The 19,176-nt window shown below is 38.2% G+C and overlaps 1 protein-coding gene across 1 annotated transcript in view; it reads left to right on the forward strand.

Moving 5' to 3' along the window:
• Nucleotides 1-1,329: 1,329 nt before the first annotated feature.
• unc119a (unc-119 homolog a (C. elegans)) overlaps nt 1,330-19,176 on the forward strand; it is a 22,906-nt gene continuing 5,059 nt past the window's right edge. Inside the window, exon 1 of the mRNA XM_037677492.1 lies at nt 1,330-1,675. Within this exon, the coding sequence (XP_037533420.1) occupies nt 1,552-1,675 (124 nt within the window). The 5' untranslated portion in view covers nt 1,330-1,551. The remainder of the gene's footprint in view (nt 1,676-19,176) is intronic.

Below are 19,176 nucleotides of genomic sequence, written 5' to 3' on the forward strand. Positions count from 1 at the left end.
AACGGCTGGAGAGATCACGAGGAGGCTTTAGGAGAAACCAGGGAGATCCAAGGCACAGGAGGACACAGGAGTCAGAGCTGCAACACATGAGGAATAGAGATTAGTTTTCACAAATCACAAGTAATAATACAGAAAGCAACAGAATTACCGATTGGCAGATACAGCACCAGCATCGGACTGAAGTCATCTACTGCCGTATATGCTCCTGCAGCTCATCAGTGGAATGGTCCTCAGGTGTGATCTTGTTGGCGCCCTCTGGTGTCGGAAAAACTGCAGGAGAAAAGCTGGAAGTCCTACAGAAAGTAGCTAAAGCTGTATCTAATATTAGCTAAAAACTACCTAAAGTTATTAGCTAGTCAATAATTTTCTAGTAGACTGTGATAGTTTTACTGTTAGGTAAAGTTAATTATGTTAAAAAATACTGGAATATAAAATAGAGTTTTAGCACAAACAAGGTGCTTTCTTCTTTCGGCAACAAGTGCCATCCTTGTCGCCCGCAGCCAATAATGATAATTTTTTATATATATTTTTTTTTTTTCATTTACCCTTTATCTAATTCCCAAAATGTCCCCCGGGCGCTTTCAATAGCTGCCCACTGCACCACCTGGTGGTGGATGGGTTAAATGCAGAGACTAATTTCGCCATTGTATGGAAACATACAGTGCTGACATTGTGATGACATTATTATTATTATTATTTATACAGGTAGTCTCATTGAGCCACGAGAACTCGTTTTCAAGAGAAACCTGTTTAGGGAGCAGATGGGGGAGGGGTTAAGGGCCTTGCTCATGGGCCCAGAGTGGGGCGAATGAGGGTGGGGGCAGGTGTGGGTGCTTCACCTACCCCACCCACATTTTTGATGTTGTCGGTACCGGGGCTTGAACGGGCGATCTTCCAATCACAGGCCCACCTTCTCTAACCTCTGCACCACCACTCCCTCCTCTTTAGATGTGAGCCAGACTGGGAGTGGTGGCGCAGAGGTTAGAGAAGGTTGGCCTGTGATCGGAAGATTGTCGGTTCAAATCCTGGTGCCGACAACACCTGCCTCCACGCCCTATTCTGGACCCTTGCTCAAGGACTCTTAACCCCATCATCTGCTCCTCCGGGGGCCCTAGATATCAGCTCTCTGCTCTACACAGAGGACTGTGGTAGCTTGGTCTGTGGTTGCATCAGGATGGGCATCTGGTGACTGAATTTGCTGAAGAAGGGAGCAGCTGAAAGAAGAAGAAGATATGAACCAGATGAACTTCGCCTCCGTCCTGTGAGGACCTGCAGGGTAAAAAGCTCAGTCCTGCAGCAGATGAAGGGGCACCACGCTCGGTTTAAAGCAGATTTGGATTAAAACAGCTTGGGAGAGCTGACAGAGAGAGAGAGAGGGAGGGAGAGAGGCTGCTTCTTATTTTTCCTCCATCTAGAGAAGGTTTGTTCCAGCAGCGCGCGACCAAAGCTCGTTTCTGCGGCGACGCCAGGAGCATCGGTCCAAGGAGGAGGAAGAGGAGGAGGAATAAATCAACAGCTTCGCTTCGTGGCTCCGAGCAGCTTCTGCTGGACATGAAAGTGCAGCAAGGCAGCAACTCATCGGACATGGGGATCCCGGTGAAAACCGAAGAGGAGCTGCGCAGGAACACCGTCATTACACCTGAGGACGTGCTCGGGCTGCAGAAGATCACCGAGCGTGAGTAACACATGGAGGAGTGAGAGGGAAACATATCAAACTGGTTTCTTTTTCTTTTTGTTTTTGCCTGCTCGAGCTGTAGTCCACCATGGACAGCGACAGACAGCTTTAAATAAGACTGTCCACTTTGAACCAGTCCGCATTTAAGGTTTATCCTTAAATCCACTTTAGACTTCTGAGCGACGCAGCATTGTTCCACTAAGTCTATACTGTGTGCTTTTTTTTTTAAAGCCACATAACAGATAGTATACCAAAATATTAAGTTAAATGTTGTACAAAAGTCCTGGGTCATGACTCATTTCTTGCATAATTCTTTGAAAGTGGTCTTAATCAATGTTCTCCAGGTTTTTAAAAGATCTTTCAAAGTTTTTTTCTTGAACATGTATTTCTTTTATGGGTCATTTTAGTCTAGTGCCTGAGCATTTTCAAAGAAAATAGCCTATTTTTTAGATTTGCTAAGCAACTTCAATCAAATGTTCTCTGAACCATCCAAGCATTAACAAAGCCCCTTAAACTAAAGGAACGTACCAGTCAGTGAATGTTTTTTAATCCTAACTAGCTAAACGTATAACAATCCAACAAGCCAGCTATTTACCTTAACAAATACCTTTAGGTGGAAACTACCGGTAAATGTATAATTAGTTAACTAGTTAACAATTAACTTTACCAGGAAACTAATTAAGGTTATAACTAGCTAAACGGACAGCAAATAACCTGTATAAATAAAGGTTGAATGGATTAATACACCTAAGAAGTGATATTCATATATTTACATTATCTATTTCCAGCTTTATGTCTATATTAGTTTTCCAATTGCCAAAAAGCATTAAGTTTGTCTTAATTAAATAAAGATATAACTTATTTTTAATGACCCAATATTTTAATTTACTAATTTCCCTATAAGCATTTCTAATGCTGCAGGTTGTCCCCAGTCCACAAAAACAATCATCTTCAGAAATTTAGACACCTTAAAAATATAATTTATGTAAATTATAAACAGTTTTGACCCAAAAACAGACCCTTGTGGGACACCACAAGTAATGTCCAAGCATGATGACCTGTGGTTTCCCATTTTTGTAAGTCATTGAAAATTCCAATGTAACTTGTCTTCTGTCCATACCTGTAGGTTAATATTAGCTATAAACAGCTAGCTAAATAGCTAGGTATTAACCCTAGCTGGATAGCTGAAGATATATGTACCGGTAGCTAGCCATTAACATGACATAGAAAGAAGCTAAAAGTAATAACTAGTCAATAACTTGCCAGTAAACTGACAAAAACACGATTTTTAGGTATGTTTATTTTTAAAAAATACATGTAAAAAATTTACAATAATAGAGTTATTAGCTAAAAATCGCAAATAATGAAATAATAGGTTGTTTATATATGATCATTGCTGGATATTTTTCTGTTTATTAAAGATTTTCAGATATTCTTCATTTGCTGCAGATAGTTATTTTAAGACTGACACTTTTTGTTTATTTTCATCATACTTGTATTGCCATAAGGCTTTTTTTGTTGTTGTTGTTGTTGTTTAGGAACACAAACATCTGAAAATACTTTCAGAAAACATGAATAACTATGGGTCAAAACCACTTTAAAATGTTTTTTTGCGCAGTCCTATATGATCTGAATTTCCTCTCAGATCATCCTGGGGGGAAAAATGTCTGACTCTTACTGACTTCAGCTCAGCACCAGCATCTCTGAGGTAACAGGTGGCCTGGGATGCAATGAACTAATTATGGCTTGTTGAAGACAGCTGCACCAAAAACAAGTTGAGCTACCCTTTTACTATGTTGCTCATATAAAGTAAAGTGTTTTGACACTTAAGTATTTCCCATTATCATTTTCAAAACTGAGATATCTGGAAATAACTGTAACTTACACCTTTATTAATTCAAGCTGTCAGTATAGAAGTAAACAGTTTTGTCTCATGGTATGCAGTATACATTTTCATTTTTGGGGGAACCAATTTGTTTTGGACTTAGTGCTGTCCTAAAAACTGCTTTCACTGAAAAATCAGAATTAAACTAGTTACACAATGGAAACATAATCCACCAGAATGAGACATTGTTAGCTATTTCATTAAAAAAAGAGTAAAATACACTCTAATTTTATTTTATAATTTATATTTGATTTTAGTTTTAAATTATGATTTTGAACATTTAATGGGGAAAAAAGAAGCAGAACGAGCAAGCAAAACTCAAAATATTAGCATAGAAATAACCAATTCAATTTAGTTCAGTTTATTTATATAGCACCAAGTCACAACAGAAGTTGTCTCAGAGCACTGTACAGAAAAATTCACATACATTATAAAAGCCACTTAGTAAAAGTTATCTATCAGGAAGCCAGCAGATTGTGCTGAATCTTCACTTTGTCACAGTCTCTCATTCTGAGCAAGCACAAAGGCAACAGTGGAAAGGAAAAACTCCCTTTTAACTGGAAGAAACCTCCAGCAGAACCAGACTCAGGACGAGTGGCCATCTGTTTCAACCGGCGAAACAAACAAACAAAGAATGACAGGTCCAGGTGTACTTTCTGTTGGGGGGGGGGGGTAAGCTCGTTAAGGATAGAAATAATTACAAATTCAAACAGGTTGAGTAGAGCAAGTAAAGACAAGAGCAGAGCATGTGGTCAATTTATCCTCCAGCAATCTAAACCTATAGCAGCATAACTAAAGGTCAGCTCAGGAAACCCAAGCCGACCCTAATTATAGGATTTATCAAAAAGGAAAGACTTAAGCCCAGTTTTAAAACTGGACAATGTGTCAGTCTCATGGACAGAAACTGGAGGGTGGTTCCACAAGAGAGAAGCCTGATAACTGAAAGATCTTCCTCCCGTTCTACTTTGGGAAGCCCTAGGAACCACAAGTAAACATTTAGTCTGAGAGTAAAGTGCTCTGTTAGGAAAGTATGGAACAATAACATATGTAATATATGATGGAGGTTGAGAGCTTTGTTGGTTAGAAGTAAGATTTTGAAGTCAATTCTGGATTTGACAGGGAGCCAGTGGAGAGAAGCTAAAACTGGAGAAATATGATCTCTCCTACTAACTCTCATTAAGACTCTGGCAGCTGCATTTTGGATCAACTGAAGACGTTTTAAGGAAGTTTTTGTACACCCAGATAATAAACCATTGCAATAGTCCAACCTAAATGTGATAAAAGCACGAACCAGTTTTTCTGCATCATGGTGGAGGGAAACGGTCCTGGTAACTTTTTTAAAGTGATGGGTCAAAAGACATCCTGTTCAAAAATAACACCAAGGTTTTTAATATTAGAACTGGAGGCCAGATTAATGCCATCCAGAGGAAGTGAAAGGCTGTAAAGTTTATTCCTAAAATGCTCAGGTCCAAAAACCACAACCTCTATCTTGCTTAGTTTAAAAATAGAAAATTAAGGATCATCCAGATTTTTATGTCTTTAAGAGAAGCTTATAACTTAAGTCACTCATTGGGTTTCATGGACAATTTTAACTGTGTATCATCAGCATAACAATGATTATCTTATATGTTAGCAAACTATCTCTCCAAGTTAAATAAAACCCATGTCTGATCATTTTCATCCATTTGTGAAGTTTTGAGCAATAAAGTTTAAAATCAGAAGAAGACAGCAAAAATAAAAATATGTTTGTTCTAACAGTTTCTTCTTTTTTTAATTCACTAAACTCTTTAGAAGAAAATCTCCAGAGTTTGCATCAGTGCAATAATTCCCTCATGATGGCGCATTAATCTCTGCTCTCATGTAATCTGGATTACGTCAAAATGGCTGTAACACGTTTTGTAATGAACTGGTACTCGTGGCTAATTAGTGACTCCAAATAAAGACCTAACATTCCTTGAAGGAATGCATATCACCCGTCATATGTGATGACAGCAATATAAACTGAGATTATCTGATGTTTAGAAATACTGAAGCCATAGCCCATTTAGTCAAACCTTGAAAATGTCCTGTACTTTACTACACAATCTCACATGATCTGTTAGCACTTAGAATATGTGCTGTGAATGATTGTCAGCTACTACAACACCAAGTTTTAGCTTTATATGTGTAACATTTGCTGAGCTTTAGACATTTTTGTGCAGACAAATGTACACACACACTCAAAAACATTATTACTCCGCCATTGCAATAAGATATTAGTTGAAGCTTTAAGAAATGTAGAGCTAGTCTCCCTTCTTCATTTACTGGATATCTTCACTAATGAAGATTATCTTTGTAATCTACCTTCAACTATTGGTTAAATCACAAGTAATTTTCAAAAAGCTGAAAATCACAACGTCACGGTACAAAACCAGAACCACAACATGGAGCTCCAGGTTAGCTTTCAGCTGTTCTGTACAACATGAAGTCAGCCTGTTTTCCACAGAGGTGAAAGTGTCAGTCAGTTCAGACGCTGATAGAAGAGAAAGAGCTGCGACAAAAATTAATGGCTTTTCCATTTTTTGCTTCTGGAACGTAAACGCCACATTTATGAAGCAGCTTGGATTCATTAAATCATGCTTGGTTCCAAATTCTCACTTAGAGCAGGTAATCCAGGGGATAGAAAGCTCAACAGTGCCACAAAAGGAAGGTAACTATATCTATGTTCGTGTGTGTTCCTTTCTCTGTCTATTAGCAAAATATATCAGGAACCAATGTGAATTAAGTAATGCATCCCCACAGCTAACAACTGTGTAATCTTACACAAACTGGGGTTACATATTGTGATCATATTTTTTGAAAAATCAAAGTATTTTTCTTAAAAACGTTCCACTATAGCTGATATTACTGTTTCCCCCGTTTTAGAGCATTTGTGGGTTAATTTTGTTGGTAATACTTGTTTACTTGTTGGTTTTTTCCTGTTTTCCCTGCCCTCTACATGTAACGGTAGATTTCCATGTAAGTGCACTTGAACGCAGCAGCAAAAGAAAGCAGAATAATGCCTCCATGAATATAAACGACACACTTCACACAAACTCCAGCGGCCCAAAGGGGCAGGAGACGCCACACTGAACGTGTCAACATTCAGACAGAAGTCAAGCTTGTGTTGAAAAACATGACGACGGTGCAGGTTGTTTTGAGTATCCTTTGAGGAGTGCTAGGCCTTTATTTTTATTACTCAGGTCACATCCTCTAGATTTCTGTCAATTAGCTCACCTGCCTCCACTTTCCAGTCACCTCTCCTTTGCAGTAATTACTGTATAAATACAGCCCTAATACCTAAAAAGTTGGGATACTGTGTAAAATGTAAAAAAAAAAAAAAAAAAAACAGACTGCACTAATTTGTACCTCTAATAACTCATTAATCAACAAGGTCACAAGGTTACAACAAGGTTACAGGTCTCTCTTGTAAACGAGTTCTCGTGGCTCAGTGAGACTAACCTGTATAAGTAAAGATTGAATTAATTAATTAATCAACAAAACACAGTTTTCTTACAATGGAACGTAGCAAACGCATCAAATGTTTAAAATGAAAAACTGTACTGTTTAGGTTTAAAAATATTGATATTTTGAATTTGGTGAAAACAGATTTCCTCAGAAACGTTAGAACAGGGTTATGTTCTTTTAACAATAGTCTGTAAACATCTTGGACCCGAGGAGCTGCAGCTGCTGTAAGTTCTCAGGGTCAATGTTGTTCCATTTCCTGTTTGATGTAGGATTCTAGCTGTTCATCAGTCCTGGATGTTTTACCAACTTTTTAGTTTCATGATACTTCCAATGTTTTAACTGGTAAGAAGTCTGGACTGCAGTCATGATGGGTTAGCACAAAGCCATGTTGTTCTAATGGCTGCAATACGTGGTTTAACATTGGCTTGATGAAATATACAAGGCTTTTCCTGAAAAAGATGTCATCTGGATGGGAGCGGACAACCTGTACACATATTTCTGCATTGACGGAACCTTTCCAGATGTGTGAGCTGTCCTCGTCATAGGCACCCCATACCATCAGAGAGGCAGGCTTCTGAACGTTGTGCTGAAAACAGGATAGAGTCCCTCTCCTCTTTAATACATGCATGGTTTTCAAACAGAAATTTAGAAAGTTTAATTCATCTCACTACAGAACAGACAATTTGTTTGTATAATTCCAAGGTATTTGTAACTGTCCTAAACGTCTGCAATGTTGCCTTCATGTAGTTCATGAGGCATCACCATTGCCCAATCCCTCCTTCTCCCATGTGCTCTGGGTGGATCTGTATTTCCCTGCAACTGAAAGTACCGTATTTTCCGCCGTACATGTCGCACTGCCCTATAAGTTGCATAAGCACTTTGGTTGGCCTTGTCGCTGTTTTAAGTTCTCTATAAATAAAATGGTATGGTATGGTATAAGTCGCATGAGTCCAAATATGTCTAATAAAGTGGAAAAATAAATAAATACATTGCTTTGCTGCATATGTCAATATGTCACCACTTATGCTTCGCATTTGTTAGGTGTCACTGTTGACAATCCAGAAATGTGGGCCAGTGTTGTGCCAAAAATCGATGGGTTGCCAAATGGCGGCCGTGGGAGCATGCACAGGAGGACTTTAACAAGAGTTTAACAAGATTAACACTTAAAAACATTTATTTGTTAGCTCGACGTTATAGTAAAGGTGTGTCTCAGTCTAACTTTTCCTTAATAAATGCACTTTGACGGTCAAATCAATTGCATTTTCAAAAGCCGATACACAAAAACATGAATGCACAGAGGGCGACTCTGTTCATGTCTTCAAAATTTAATAAGATCACCACCTAACAACAATTATTTGGTTGCTCAACTTTATAGCGAAGGTGTGTTTCAGTTGAACTTTTACTTAATAAATGCACTTTGACCGTCAAATCAGCTCCATTTCACCAGGGCGGCGCAACGAAATGAAGCCGATTCAGTTGCTCCAGGCAGATGACGGTTGCGTCATTAATAGCCACTTTTACCTGTTACATGATACAACAGCATGCTATTCTACTCTGCTGCCATCTAGTGGCTGAAAATGGTAGTGTTCAATATTTCAATCAGAATGAATGAAAATGGTCATATCTCTGCCAAAAATTGGTTTATAAATATGGGGAAAAAAAATATATAAATACGTTGCCTTGGACTAAAAGTCGCAGGGCATGAAAATTATGCAAAATAAACGTGAATTATACAACAAAAAATACGGTACACCAAGGACAGTGCAATGGAGAATACCCTGTTTAGTTTCCTGGCTTCTGCTTCTTGAGTGTACATTTTCAGGCAAATATTTATATAACTCAGTTAATTTCTGCAGGTATTGAATTAAATTTGGTGTGATTGTAGCTGCAAGTCAGCCATGACATATACTTTGATCTTTAGCACATCTTGTGAGATTTCATAATGTTGCATGGTAACATCATTAACAAGGGTTTGACCAAACGGTGAACCCACTTATGATCATGAGAAGATCTTAATCTAAAATATAAAGCAATATTAATTTCTTCATACAATATTTTTGTTTGTTTTAAAAATAGCAAAGCTATCCAGAAAGTCCCTCTCAAACCTTTATAACAGGTTTGGAAGGCGCGAGTCTGCGACGCTCCTTAAATATCTAAAAAGCATTTTGTTTAAAGGCATGCTGATGCCTTCAAGGGCACAAAATAAAAATAATAAATAAAAATGATTTATGTTTCATTCTCTTTGTAACTTTGAGTCGCTGAGTGTTTTGGGCATTTTCTTACAGGATAATCTAAAACCTCTTTGCTTTAAAAGGCTGTGAGTTACAAACGCCTTTAATTTTTGTTTTTGTTCCCAATTAGTCTGCCCGCTCTGATGTTATTTTACAAAGTGAGCACATAAATCTGAAAAGCTTTCACTGTACTGATGCCAAAGTCCTTTACAAGATTAAATACAGACAAAAACTACAAAACAAGAAAGGAGGCAGAGGTGGCAGAGGATCACTGTTTCACCTCATTCAGGTGATTTCATCAAACCTCTTTATGGTGGGTGATCAATTATTTGGCTTCAATAAGTCGAGAGCACCGAGCGGCACTTTATCAGCATAAGATCAGATCTCTGCTCTGCCAACACAGTGAAAACAGCTTTGATTAAAATCGATCCGTGACGATTCTTTTAATCTCACAGGCATTGCTCTCAACAGGTTTTTCTTTCAGACTTCTGTTGTGAAGAAAAAAAAGATGGTTTGCTCCATTTGCATCAGTCACTGGCACCATGAAATGTGACTGGATTTACTTTATATTTTTTATAAAATATCTCAGTGGCTGTTAATAAATGTGACTTGGACACATGTGTGTTATTAAGCTGAAGGTCGTGTTGAAGCAGTCTGATCCGTGTGCAAGCTTGTGAACAGACTTCTTGAAGGAACGAACATCGCCCACCTCCTTGTTAGCGCTCAGAGTACGTGGTGGGGATGGATTTCAATACCGATAAAACAAATTCAGGCTCAGTTTTAGTAAAACTGACTGACTTGTAGGCATTTTTGAGTTTTCTAAGGTGATTTAGCAGTCGGGGCCTTATTTATTCAAGTCAGCTCTAAAAGTTAAAAATTTGTCGACGTACATTCTGTGATTTATTTTATTTTATTTATTTTTTTGGTGGGGTGGGGGGGTATTGTTAAAATCTGTCTAATTGTTCATGAAATACTTTGCTAACAAATATCCAAATTAACAGACTCAGGCAATTATAGAATTGTCTGCCCTTTATGGCAACATGAAATATTTGGACTTTGTCTTCAAAATAGGTTTGTAAGCTCCATCATCCAGGTAGATAACAACAAACAAGGTTCAATTGTGTCATCTGGACCAGTTTCTCTAAGTGAGAGTAAGTAAATAAGTCTGAACAATTACATTTTTGTCTTTTCATAGATTTTCTAGGGGCGGTTGTGGCTCAGTGGTTAAAGCAGTCATCTTTCAGAGAATCAGAGTTTTAATTCCATCAGTATGGAATAGATTGAACCCATGCAGACTGACATGAGACGTTTAAAACGCAAAACATTTGTTTAAAGAAACTAAACTAAAAGGCTGACACAGCAGTTACATAAACAGAAATAATAATAACTCGAGGAAACATGGAGGAGAACCAGACATGGCACGAAGCACAACTGCTGATGAGGTGAAGACTGGAAGACTAAATAGACTGTGGACAATAAGATGGGAGACATTTGACTTGCTAACAACAGAGAACAGGTGGAAGTGGATGGAACAGAACCGAGGAGAGAAGGCTGACTATGGAAAAATACAGACTAAAAGAAAAAGACTGAGAATGGCAGGAAACACAGGAGACAACTGAAGAAAGCTGAGCACACACACAAAAAAACAACAACACAGAACTCCATCGCTCCATTATCTTTTACCCGCTTCTTCTTTTTTCGAGTCACGAGGCTCACTGGTGCCCATGTTCAGCCATCACTGTGTGAGAGGTGGGGGACACCCTGGACAGGTCTCCAGTCCATCACAGGGACACATAGAGACAAATGAGACAAACAACCATTCACTCTCTCACTCACACCTAGAGACAATTTAGAGTTACCAATCAGCCTAACATGCATGTTTTTGGTCTGTGGGAGGAAACCGGAGTACCTGGAGAAAACCCACGCATGCACGGAGAGAACATGCAAACTCCACCCAGAAAGACCCAAGACGAGCTTTAAACCGGGGCAACCGGCTCGCTGCAAGGCGGCAACTCTACCAACTGTGCCACCATGATGCCCCACTTACAATTACCATTTACCTTTTTTATATATTTTTTTAAATTTATCTAGTAAGTCTTAAAAATAAAACTGTGCTGACCAATACTGCCATATGTGTGGGTCATGACTGGAATAACAGAATATTGATCTGTTTAAGTGTTGTGAATATAATTCTGACTGTGCTTAAATAATTCCAATCTAAAAAAAAATCATTGCTGTTTGTTCAAACACTATTTTATAAACCGCCCTGCCGATGACAATTTCACGTTACATGATTATTCCATTAGCATTTTTATGACCTTCCTGTAGGAAGTTTCCCCGGCTGTATCTAAAGTGCTACAGCTACCTGCTGCTGTTAGCAATTACAATGCTATAAAACCTCTGAGACTGGAGTTGTTTCACTTAGACTAGCCATTACCTCATCAGTTCTATCAGAATTAAACTTTATTTCTCCAAAATTAGGTTGTTTAACAGGTAAGATATTAATTATTTGTAACCATTCCACAGAATCCCTTCTCATAAGAGCTGAACAATCCCTGTAAGAATATTAAATAGGCATCAATTTATAAACAACCACTTACTTTTTGGGGACTTCTGGTTATAAAATCTTTGCAAATTCACCTCAGACATCAAGAATAGTATACACTGTATAATCTTTTCCAACAATGATGGGTGCAATTTGACAAACATTTAATTTTTAAGTTGCTAAAAATGCATTTGGTCCTTTAAAATACTTCTATAAAATATAAAGTTAGAATTAAGTGCTACTGTTGGTTTATGTGTCTATTTTCTGCCACTGTCAAGCCATTCCTACAGAAAACCCTTGTTTTATTCTCCTCTGTAACACCATTTGGAGAAAGATAAGAGAAACGTCTCATATGCATTCAGTTGCTCAGAATGCAACCCCTCCATGAACCTCAGCATTTGCCAGTTTGCCCACAGGTGCTGTTTGCTGAGAGACATGAAACAGCCTGCCATACACAGGTGTACTGTGCATCATGGTGTGAACATCAGCCTGTCACGGCTGTGCTGCCGGACGCCCTCGGCTACAGATGGTTCCAACGTGAATATGAGTTATGACACATTTGCATTGTTCTCCCTCGTGTTCTGAGATGAGTTTTACTCTCAGCCTCAGCACTGATCAGAGACCACAAAGTCAGATGGAAAGACGAGGGCATGTGAAGTCAATCCCTGGGGATGGATGTCTGGAAATTCCAGGGGGTAATCTTCAGGATTAACGAGCTATAAGTGGCGGTTCACCTGCTCTGTGTCGCTGCCACTTTGGTGTTAGACCAAGTCTGTGTTTCTAAACTCAGGAGCGCTGCATGACTCAAGGAGTGCAGCTAATTTTATTTCTTCTAAGAGCTGCTCCAGCTGGCATTTCGTCACAAGACCTCTCTGACTTTATAGTGAGTGAAAATAAAGGGGCGTGTGCTTGGATTTATGGGACTCTAATCAAATCCGACCACCTTGTTGCCATGCTTCCAACACATGGGCAAGAAGGTGTTGTTTTGCATCATTACATTTAATAAGATGAAATAAAGTGAACGTCGGGGCATTTACGAGTAGGTAAACTACAGCTGTGGAACATTTCATTTGCATGCTATAATGAATCTTCTTTGGTGTGCTTCAGATACATTTTGTTGTGGTGAAGGTGGAAAGGGGAAAGGGAAAAGAAAAGGTTGAGCTAGAATCATCAGGAGCATGGCTGGGTGACGGTGTTGAAGGAAGTGGAGTGGAGCACTTTATGTGGAGGGGTAATGGGAACGAGTGTAGATTATGGTTTCTTTGTGGATTTGTTCCATATTTTCTCTGTTTAAGCACAGTCATGTCAGGGATTTTCTTCTCACATTTTATGTGCCTCTAACAGTAGTTCTCATCCTCACTGGATGACAGAATTTGGACCCAGCCTACATAAAATATTGCATTGTGTAGGTAGTATCTCATTGACAACTCAAAACTGAGAGGAAATGTCCCTGAATCCTGACGGTTTGTGACCAGCAATCTGTACTGGTGTGTTCTGCATGGCCACTTCTTGAGAATCACAGCTTATTCTTGGCGTGCCAAACTGTATCGATCAGTGATTCTCCACTGGTGGGTCACAACCCCGTTTTCAGACGATTGCAGGTCCTTGACTGATTCAAATTACACGTTCTTTTAATTTAACAATTATGACAAGGTGACATTTTCCTATAATTAGAGTTTCTTTCACAAAGCAGTTCTGTGAAATGGCCACACAGAACTGCTTTGTCTTTATGTTTCCTTTGGCCATTTATAAAACACAGATGGAGTCTGCCTCGTCCTGCATACACGTGAGTTTTCTGAAATGAAGTGAGCATCGCGGACCCAAAAGAGGTGTGGAGCAGAACTCAGCTGAGCCGATGCTGAGCGCAACGCAATAAATGTGTGACGGACGTTTACCTCGTACCAGTTTCAAACCTTGAAGCATTAACTCGTTTTCACAATTCTTTTGGTGGTAAGTTAATTTTTTAAAACTAAATACAAAGTTACTGTGCATCATCATAGATATTCCCTGAATTTGGTTGTTGTTTATTCCTGCAACCTGCTTGATTCACAGACCACATTTCACTTTATTATATCATTAAGCTGCAGCACCTGCTCATGTGTCGACTGTTCGCCTCTGGTACTACCTTGCTCTGCAGCACAATGGAGCTCCAGAGGTGGGCTAGCTTCAATCTACTTGCCGCCTCGGTCCATTCCGAAATCCCACTGAGGCACTCAGAAGGTGTCTTAAGTCCTGGCCTGAGCTGTTAAAGAGCCACTGTTGAGAACCACTGTACTATGCCATACTCATTCTTTTGTTGCCTGCCTCGGGCAGCTTTGTACCCATCATGGAAATGAAGCAGGTTGCAGCTTCGTCCTCCGTCTGTGTGATCATGAGAAACTGAGGAAGCAGGAAAAAAGGCAACGCAATGAAGTTTTGTAGAAGTGCAAAGAAGAAAAAAGGCAGATCTAAAAACATAAGTTTTTACAAGACGAGTGGATGAATAAATATGTATTTTTTGTATTCACCATTGTCCTCGCTGACCTGCATTCTCAGCAATAAATTAAAAAAAAACTAATACTGCAGCTGCTTGACAGTTGAATTTTCAAGCTAGTTACTCTCTGACTTTTTTTAAACCACGGTTTAAGCGGCCAAGACAATGCCATTTATCATATTTACTTTATATTTCCTATGTCTCAGGGTATTTGTGACTTTCACCTCAATGACTGTGACGTCACCATGTCTAGTTACTTTTAAGTCCAGTTTGTTTAATGTGTTTATTCTTGTGTGAAAACTTGAGCATTTTATTTCAAGACATGACAAGTAATTAAGTTAATCTCAACAGTACACGTTAAGCTTTATTGTCAAAAATTAGAGCAGTTATGTTCACTAGCAAACACTTATAGGTAAACGGTGCCATTTATTTTAGTCATAAGGTTTCATTAATGCTTATTGGTCTGGACTTTGGAGCTTATCTAGAAATCAGGAACATTAGCCTATTAGTCTGTCATTGGCTTTTGTAACAATTGTTGATCTTTTGCTTTATTTTTTTGGATGTACTATCCACTTTTATTTTATCAATGAAGTAATTTTCACCAAACACTGAGCAGCATAGAACTGATCACATATCGTCTCTGCAGTAAACTTTCGAAGCCCCATCGAATCCTCAGCAGGTGTCATCTGATTTCAAACTGCATCTATCCGTCCTCGACGTACTAAGAGTGAGAGCACAAAGACGGCTGTCACATGATTCCTGTTCCAACAGATCTTTATATAATTGAGCTATTTTAGAACAGAAATTATGTGTTCAGTTAAGACGTTGGCATGAGGCAATTAACAACCGTTCTTTCTAGATCTTTCTTGTCATCCTTACTGGATTTTAGAGAGAAAGATCTCCTATGTTAAAATAAAACAAAGTAAAGTAACTAGTTTGGAGATAAATGTCACTGCATCTGAAAACTCCATGTGTTTTATTGGCTAATTTATTTCTGCACAGATGTTAGAGATTCAGTCGACAGGCTATATATATCATGTGGAGACTAACTAAACTAACTAAATCGTCCTTTATTTCTTTTTTATTTCACGTCTAAACAGTCATACTTTTGTTATCCTTTAAAGTGATCCTAATTAATAGTTTAGATGACTATTAAAAGGTATTTTGAAGTTTTACATTACACTCCAGATGCTTTTTCCTTCTTTTTTGTGTTAGCAATGTGTGAATAAAAATGAATAGAGTGGAGGACAAAAGAAGAGCTGTCAAGCCTATAAAACATTGTCTAGAGCAGAACTATGTCTAAAAGTCACATAATTAAGAATATTTTAAAAATACAATCAAATATCTAAAACATGACCTGAGCAATGCATTTTCCTTTTGTTGATCATCTGTATAATTGTTCAGCAAAAAGTTCTTTGAATCACCTTATCAGTGCTAAAATGCTATTTTATGCGTAAAATCATGTTATATCTTTGGAATTTTATTATATATTCAACTAAAACAATCTGAAAAAATTATCTCCTCGTGACAAGCACCTAGCTGGGTTACTTTTTAGGGCAGAGATGGGGTAGAGGTAGGGCAGCCGACTTGGGCCCAGAAAGTCATGGTTCAATTCCCAACCACTCCCACAGGTCATGGTGTCTCTGAGCAAGACACCCAATCCCCAATTGCTTCCCAGGCTTTTAGATTGCTTCCCGCTGCCCCACCTGAGTGTATCTCAGGTGTGATTTATGCAGAGAACTAATTTCACCATTGTATGGGAACATACAATGATGACGATCTCAGACACCCCCCTCCCCCTTCCCTTCTAGCAGGTAACCAGCTACCTAGATAGTGGCTGAGGTAGCTAAAAATTCAAAGACAATCAAAAATAGATAAAGCACTGGTTCATGTTTTGAGTTTAAAGCGTTATGTCTGAATTCATATGGCAAAGTTAAGTTTGACAAATATTAAATGCAGTATTAGAATGCTCTCAAAGTTGTAAGCTAGCAAGTTAGCTAGTTTATAGCTAAAACTACATCAGTATGTGAAAAATATTAGGTTCTGAAGACAGGAGGGACAGTGTTTTTTAAAATGTTTTAACAATGGGCCTTGGACTCCTTGAAATCACTGTAATACCACTCAAATTGGAGATTTGACACTTTGTGCTGCTGATTTCTCACCCATATTTGTTGTATTCATACACATCTGCTCACAACACTCATGTTCAGGCTACTGCTTAATACACTGTATTATGTTACATTATTATTGTTTAGCATATATCATAAATCCTTATATACTGTTTCTTTTTATACTTTATACAGGTGTGGACCTTGAGTCCACAATTTTGTCCCACCTCAAGGACCACATGTGATGTGAATGACAATAAAGATACTTCAACCTTGAACCTTGGACTTAAAACAACTGTTTATTACTTCAAATTTTGTTCTGTTTTATTTCAAATATTGAGCAAATTATATTTTTTGCTTGAGCAAAAATAAAATTTGTTAAATGTAATCATAACACTCTTAATTTTTTATCACAGGAGAAAAAAATGTGAGAAAGCTGCAGACAAACAGACTGAAAAACTCATTCATCCCTGTGGTGATCAGGTTTCTCAATGAACAGATGACTTCCGTATTGTTTTTTTAATGTCTTATGTAGCATGGGTGTTTTATACCTACTGACTGTGAAACTAATTGCCCCTCGGGGATAATAAAGATACTTGAACTTGAACTATGTTAGCACACTCAAAATTATATCTGTTTTATGCAGCAAGTACCTCAGCAGTATCGTTATTGACTGAACATAAAAAATAAAACAAAAGTTAAGGTTAAGAGGCCTAAACAATCTACTTTTCTCAAATATAAAAGCTATTTGTTAAGCTCCAATAAGGTAATATTAACTTTTTTTTAATTTTATTTTATAAACACAGTTTTGTGTTATCTCTTTACTGTGCTTAATTTTTTTTTATAAGAGGTATTAAAGGTTTGAACTGAGTTGGCAATTCTAGTTAATCATTTTTTCTGTATACAAACTTACAGCTTAATTTAAAATGTGCTAGCAACCAGTTCGCTGATATTATCTGTGTATACTTGCAGATATGTTGCTTCAATTAATCACTTGATTTCCACAGACTTGTACTGACAACTGTTCATCAGTTATAATGTCAACACCTGTGGTGCCTCCAGCAATGTTTTGATGGGGTGGCCATACGGAGACCACCTGAAATTTTGGGGTGGCACTTTAAAACTAAAACCCTGAACAGAATTTCTGAAAATGTGTTTTTAATTGTTAAATATAATTTATTTGACAAATACTGTGCCGCAATACAGGAGTTAGGGAATCACCTTCTGATTTACAGAGATCTATTTTATTTATTATAAACAAAGTTCATAATAAATAAATAAAATGCTTTGTTTAAAATAGCATTTTAAAAATAATAACATTTTAAAATAAATAAATACAATAAAGGTAATGTTACTTTTTGAGAATAGCACTGTTAATACTCAACTCAGCTTGTCCTCTCCAAAATGTATATTTATAAAAGAATATTAAGCACTCCTCCTGAGATCCTACATGCTAAAGTTGAACACAATGGTTTTAAAATGGTTGGCTATTCAGGAAAACTAGAGTAAATTTGTATTCTTTATTTTAAATGAAAAATATTGATATTGTTAACTCTTACTTGTTCAAAAACAAAGTTTGTTTTTTGTATTTATGAGAGTCCACTAATCCTAAATAACATGGGGAAATAAAACTGCAAACCAAGCAAAAGCTTGGGTCTCAAGAGGATAAATTGTCTGGCCAAGGAGGGCCAGTGGTGGGAGGGAACCAAGTTTTTAGGGGTGGCCATTGCCCCCCCTTAGACCTTTCCCTGGTGGTGCCCCTGGTCAACACTCAACAGCAGCGTCTGGATGTTTCAACATGAGGACATTGTCAGACAAGCTGTGAGATATTACATTGTGTACTTTATTGAAAGGTTTATAAATATATTTGAGCAGTTGGTTAAAGCCAAAGCAGTCCATCTGCTCCTTCTCTCTCAGGAACACAAGAAGAAGTTGTGTTTCTGAACAAAAACATGAATGCTCTCATGCAGGTTAGCATTAAGTATGAATTTATAGAAATAAGAATTAGGAAACTCGTTTGTCCTTCTGCAATGTTGAATACTGAAATTAGCATCCCTTACATGAACCTATAAAGTTAGCATCAATGTGTGTTTGTCTGAGTGTATGTATAGTTAACTTCTAAAACATTGTTTGGTACATCTACCCTGTCAGGACCAGGGACCAGAGCCTGGTCTTAATATGTGGAACGTCCTGTTTGGGTTAGGAAAAGGTTTAAGTGTGAACTCAGATCAGGTTAATTAGGGATGTACTGGTAATAGTTGGGATTAGGATTAGGTTGTAGACATAAATGTAAGGTAATACAATTTATTAATAAGGGTAGAAATACAAACCAGTGTGTGTGTGTGTGTGTGGGGGGGGTGTATGCATGCATATGTGTGCTTGTTTATGTCACTTTGTGAGGACCATTTTTGAACACATACTACATGGTGAGGACTAGCTGCTCTTGGAGGGACCAAAGCTCGGTTCCAATGAGGTTCAAGTAAAGCCCGGTCTCCATAGGGTCCAAGTGAAGATCAGGCCCCATATGGTTCACGTAAACCCGATCCCCATGAGGTTCAAGTAAAGCCCTGTCCCCATAGGGTCCAAGTAAAGATCAGGTCCCATATGGTTCAAGTAAACCCGATCATCATGAGGTTCAAGTAAAGCCCAGTTCCCATAAGGTTCAAGTAAAACCCGGTCCATATAAGGTTCGAATAAATCTCGGTCCCCATGAGGTTCAAGTAAAGCCCGATCCCCATGAGGTTCAAGTAAACCCCGATCCCCATGAGGTTCA

The sequence above is a fragment of the Nematolebias whitei genome, chromosome 6, assembly GCF_014905685.2.
Source record: "Nematolebias whitei isolate Nwh7 chromosome 6, NemWhi1, whole genome shotgun sequence".
Classification (NCBI taxonomy): Eukaryota; Metazoa; Chordata; class Actinopteri; order Cyprinodontiformes; family Rivulidae; genus Nematolebias; species Nematolebias whitei.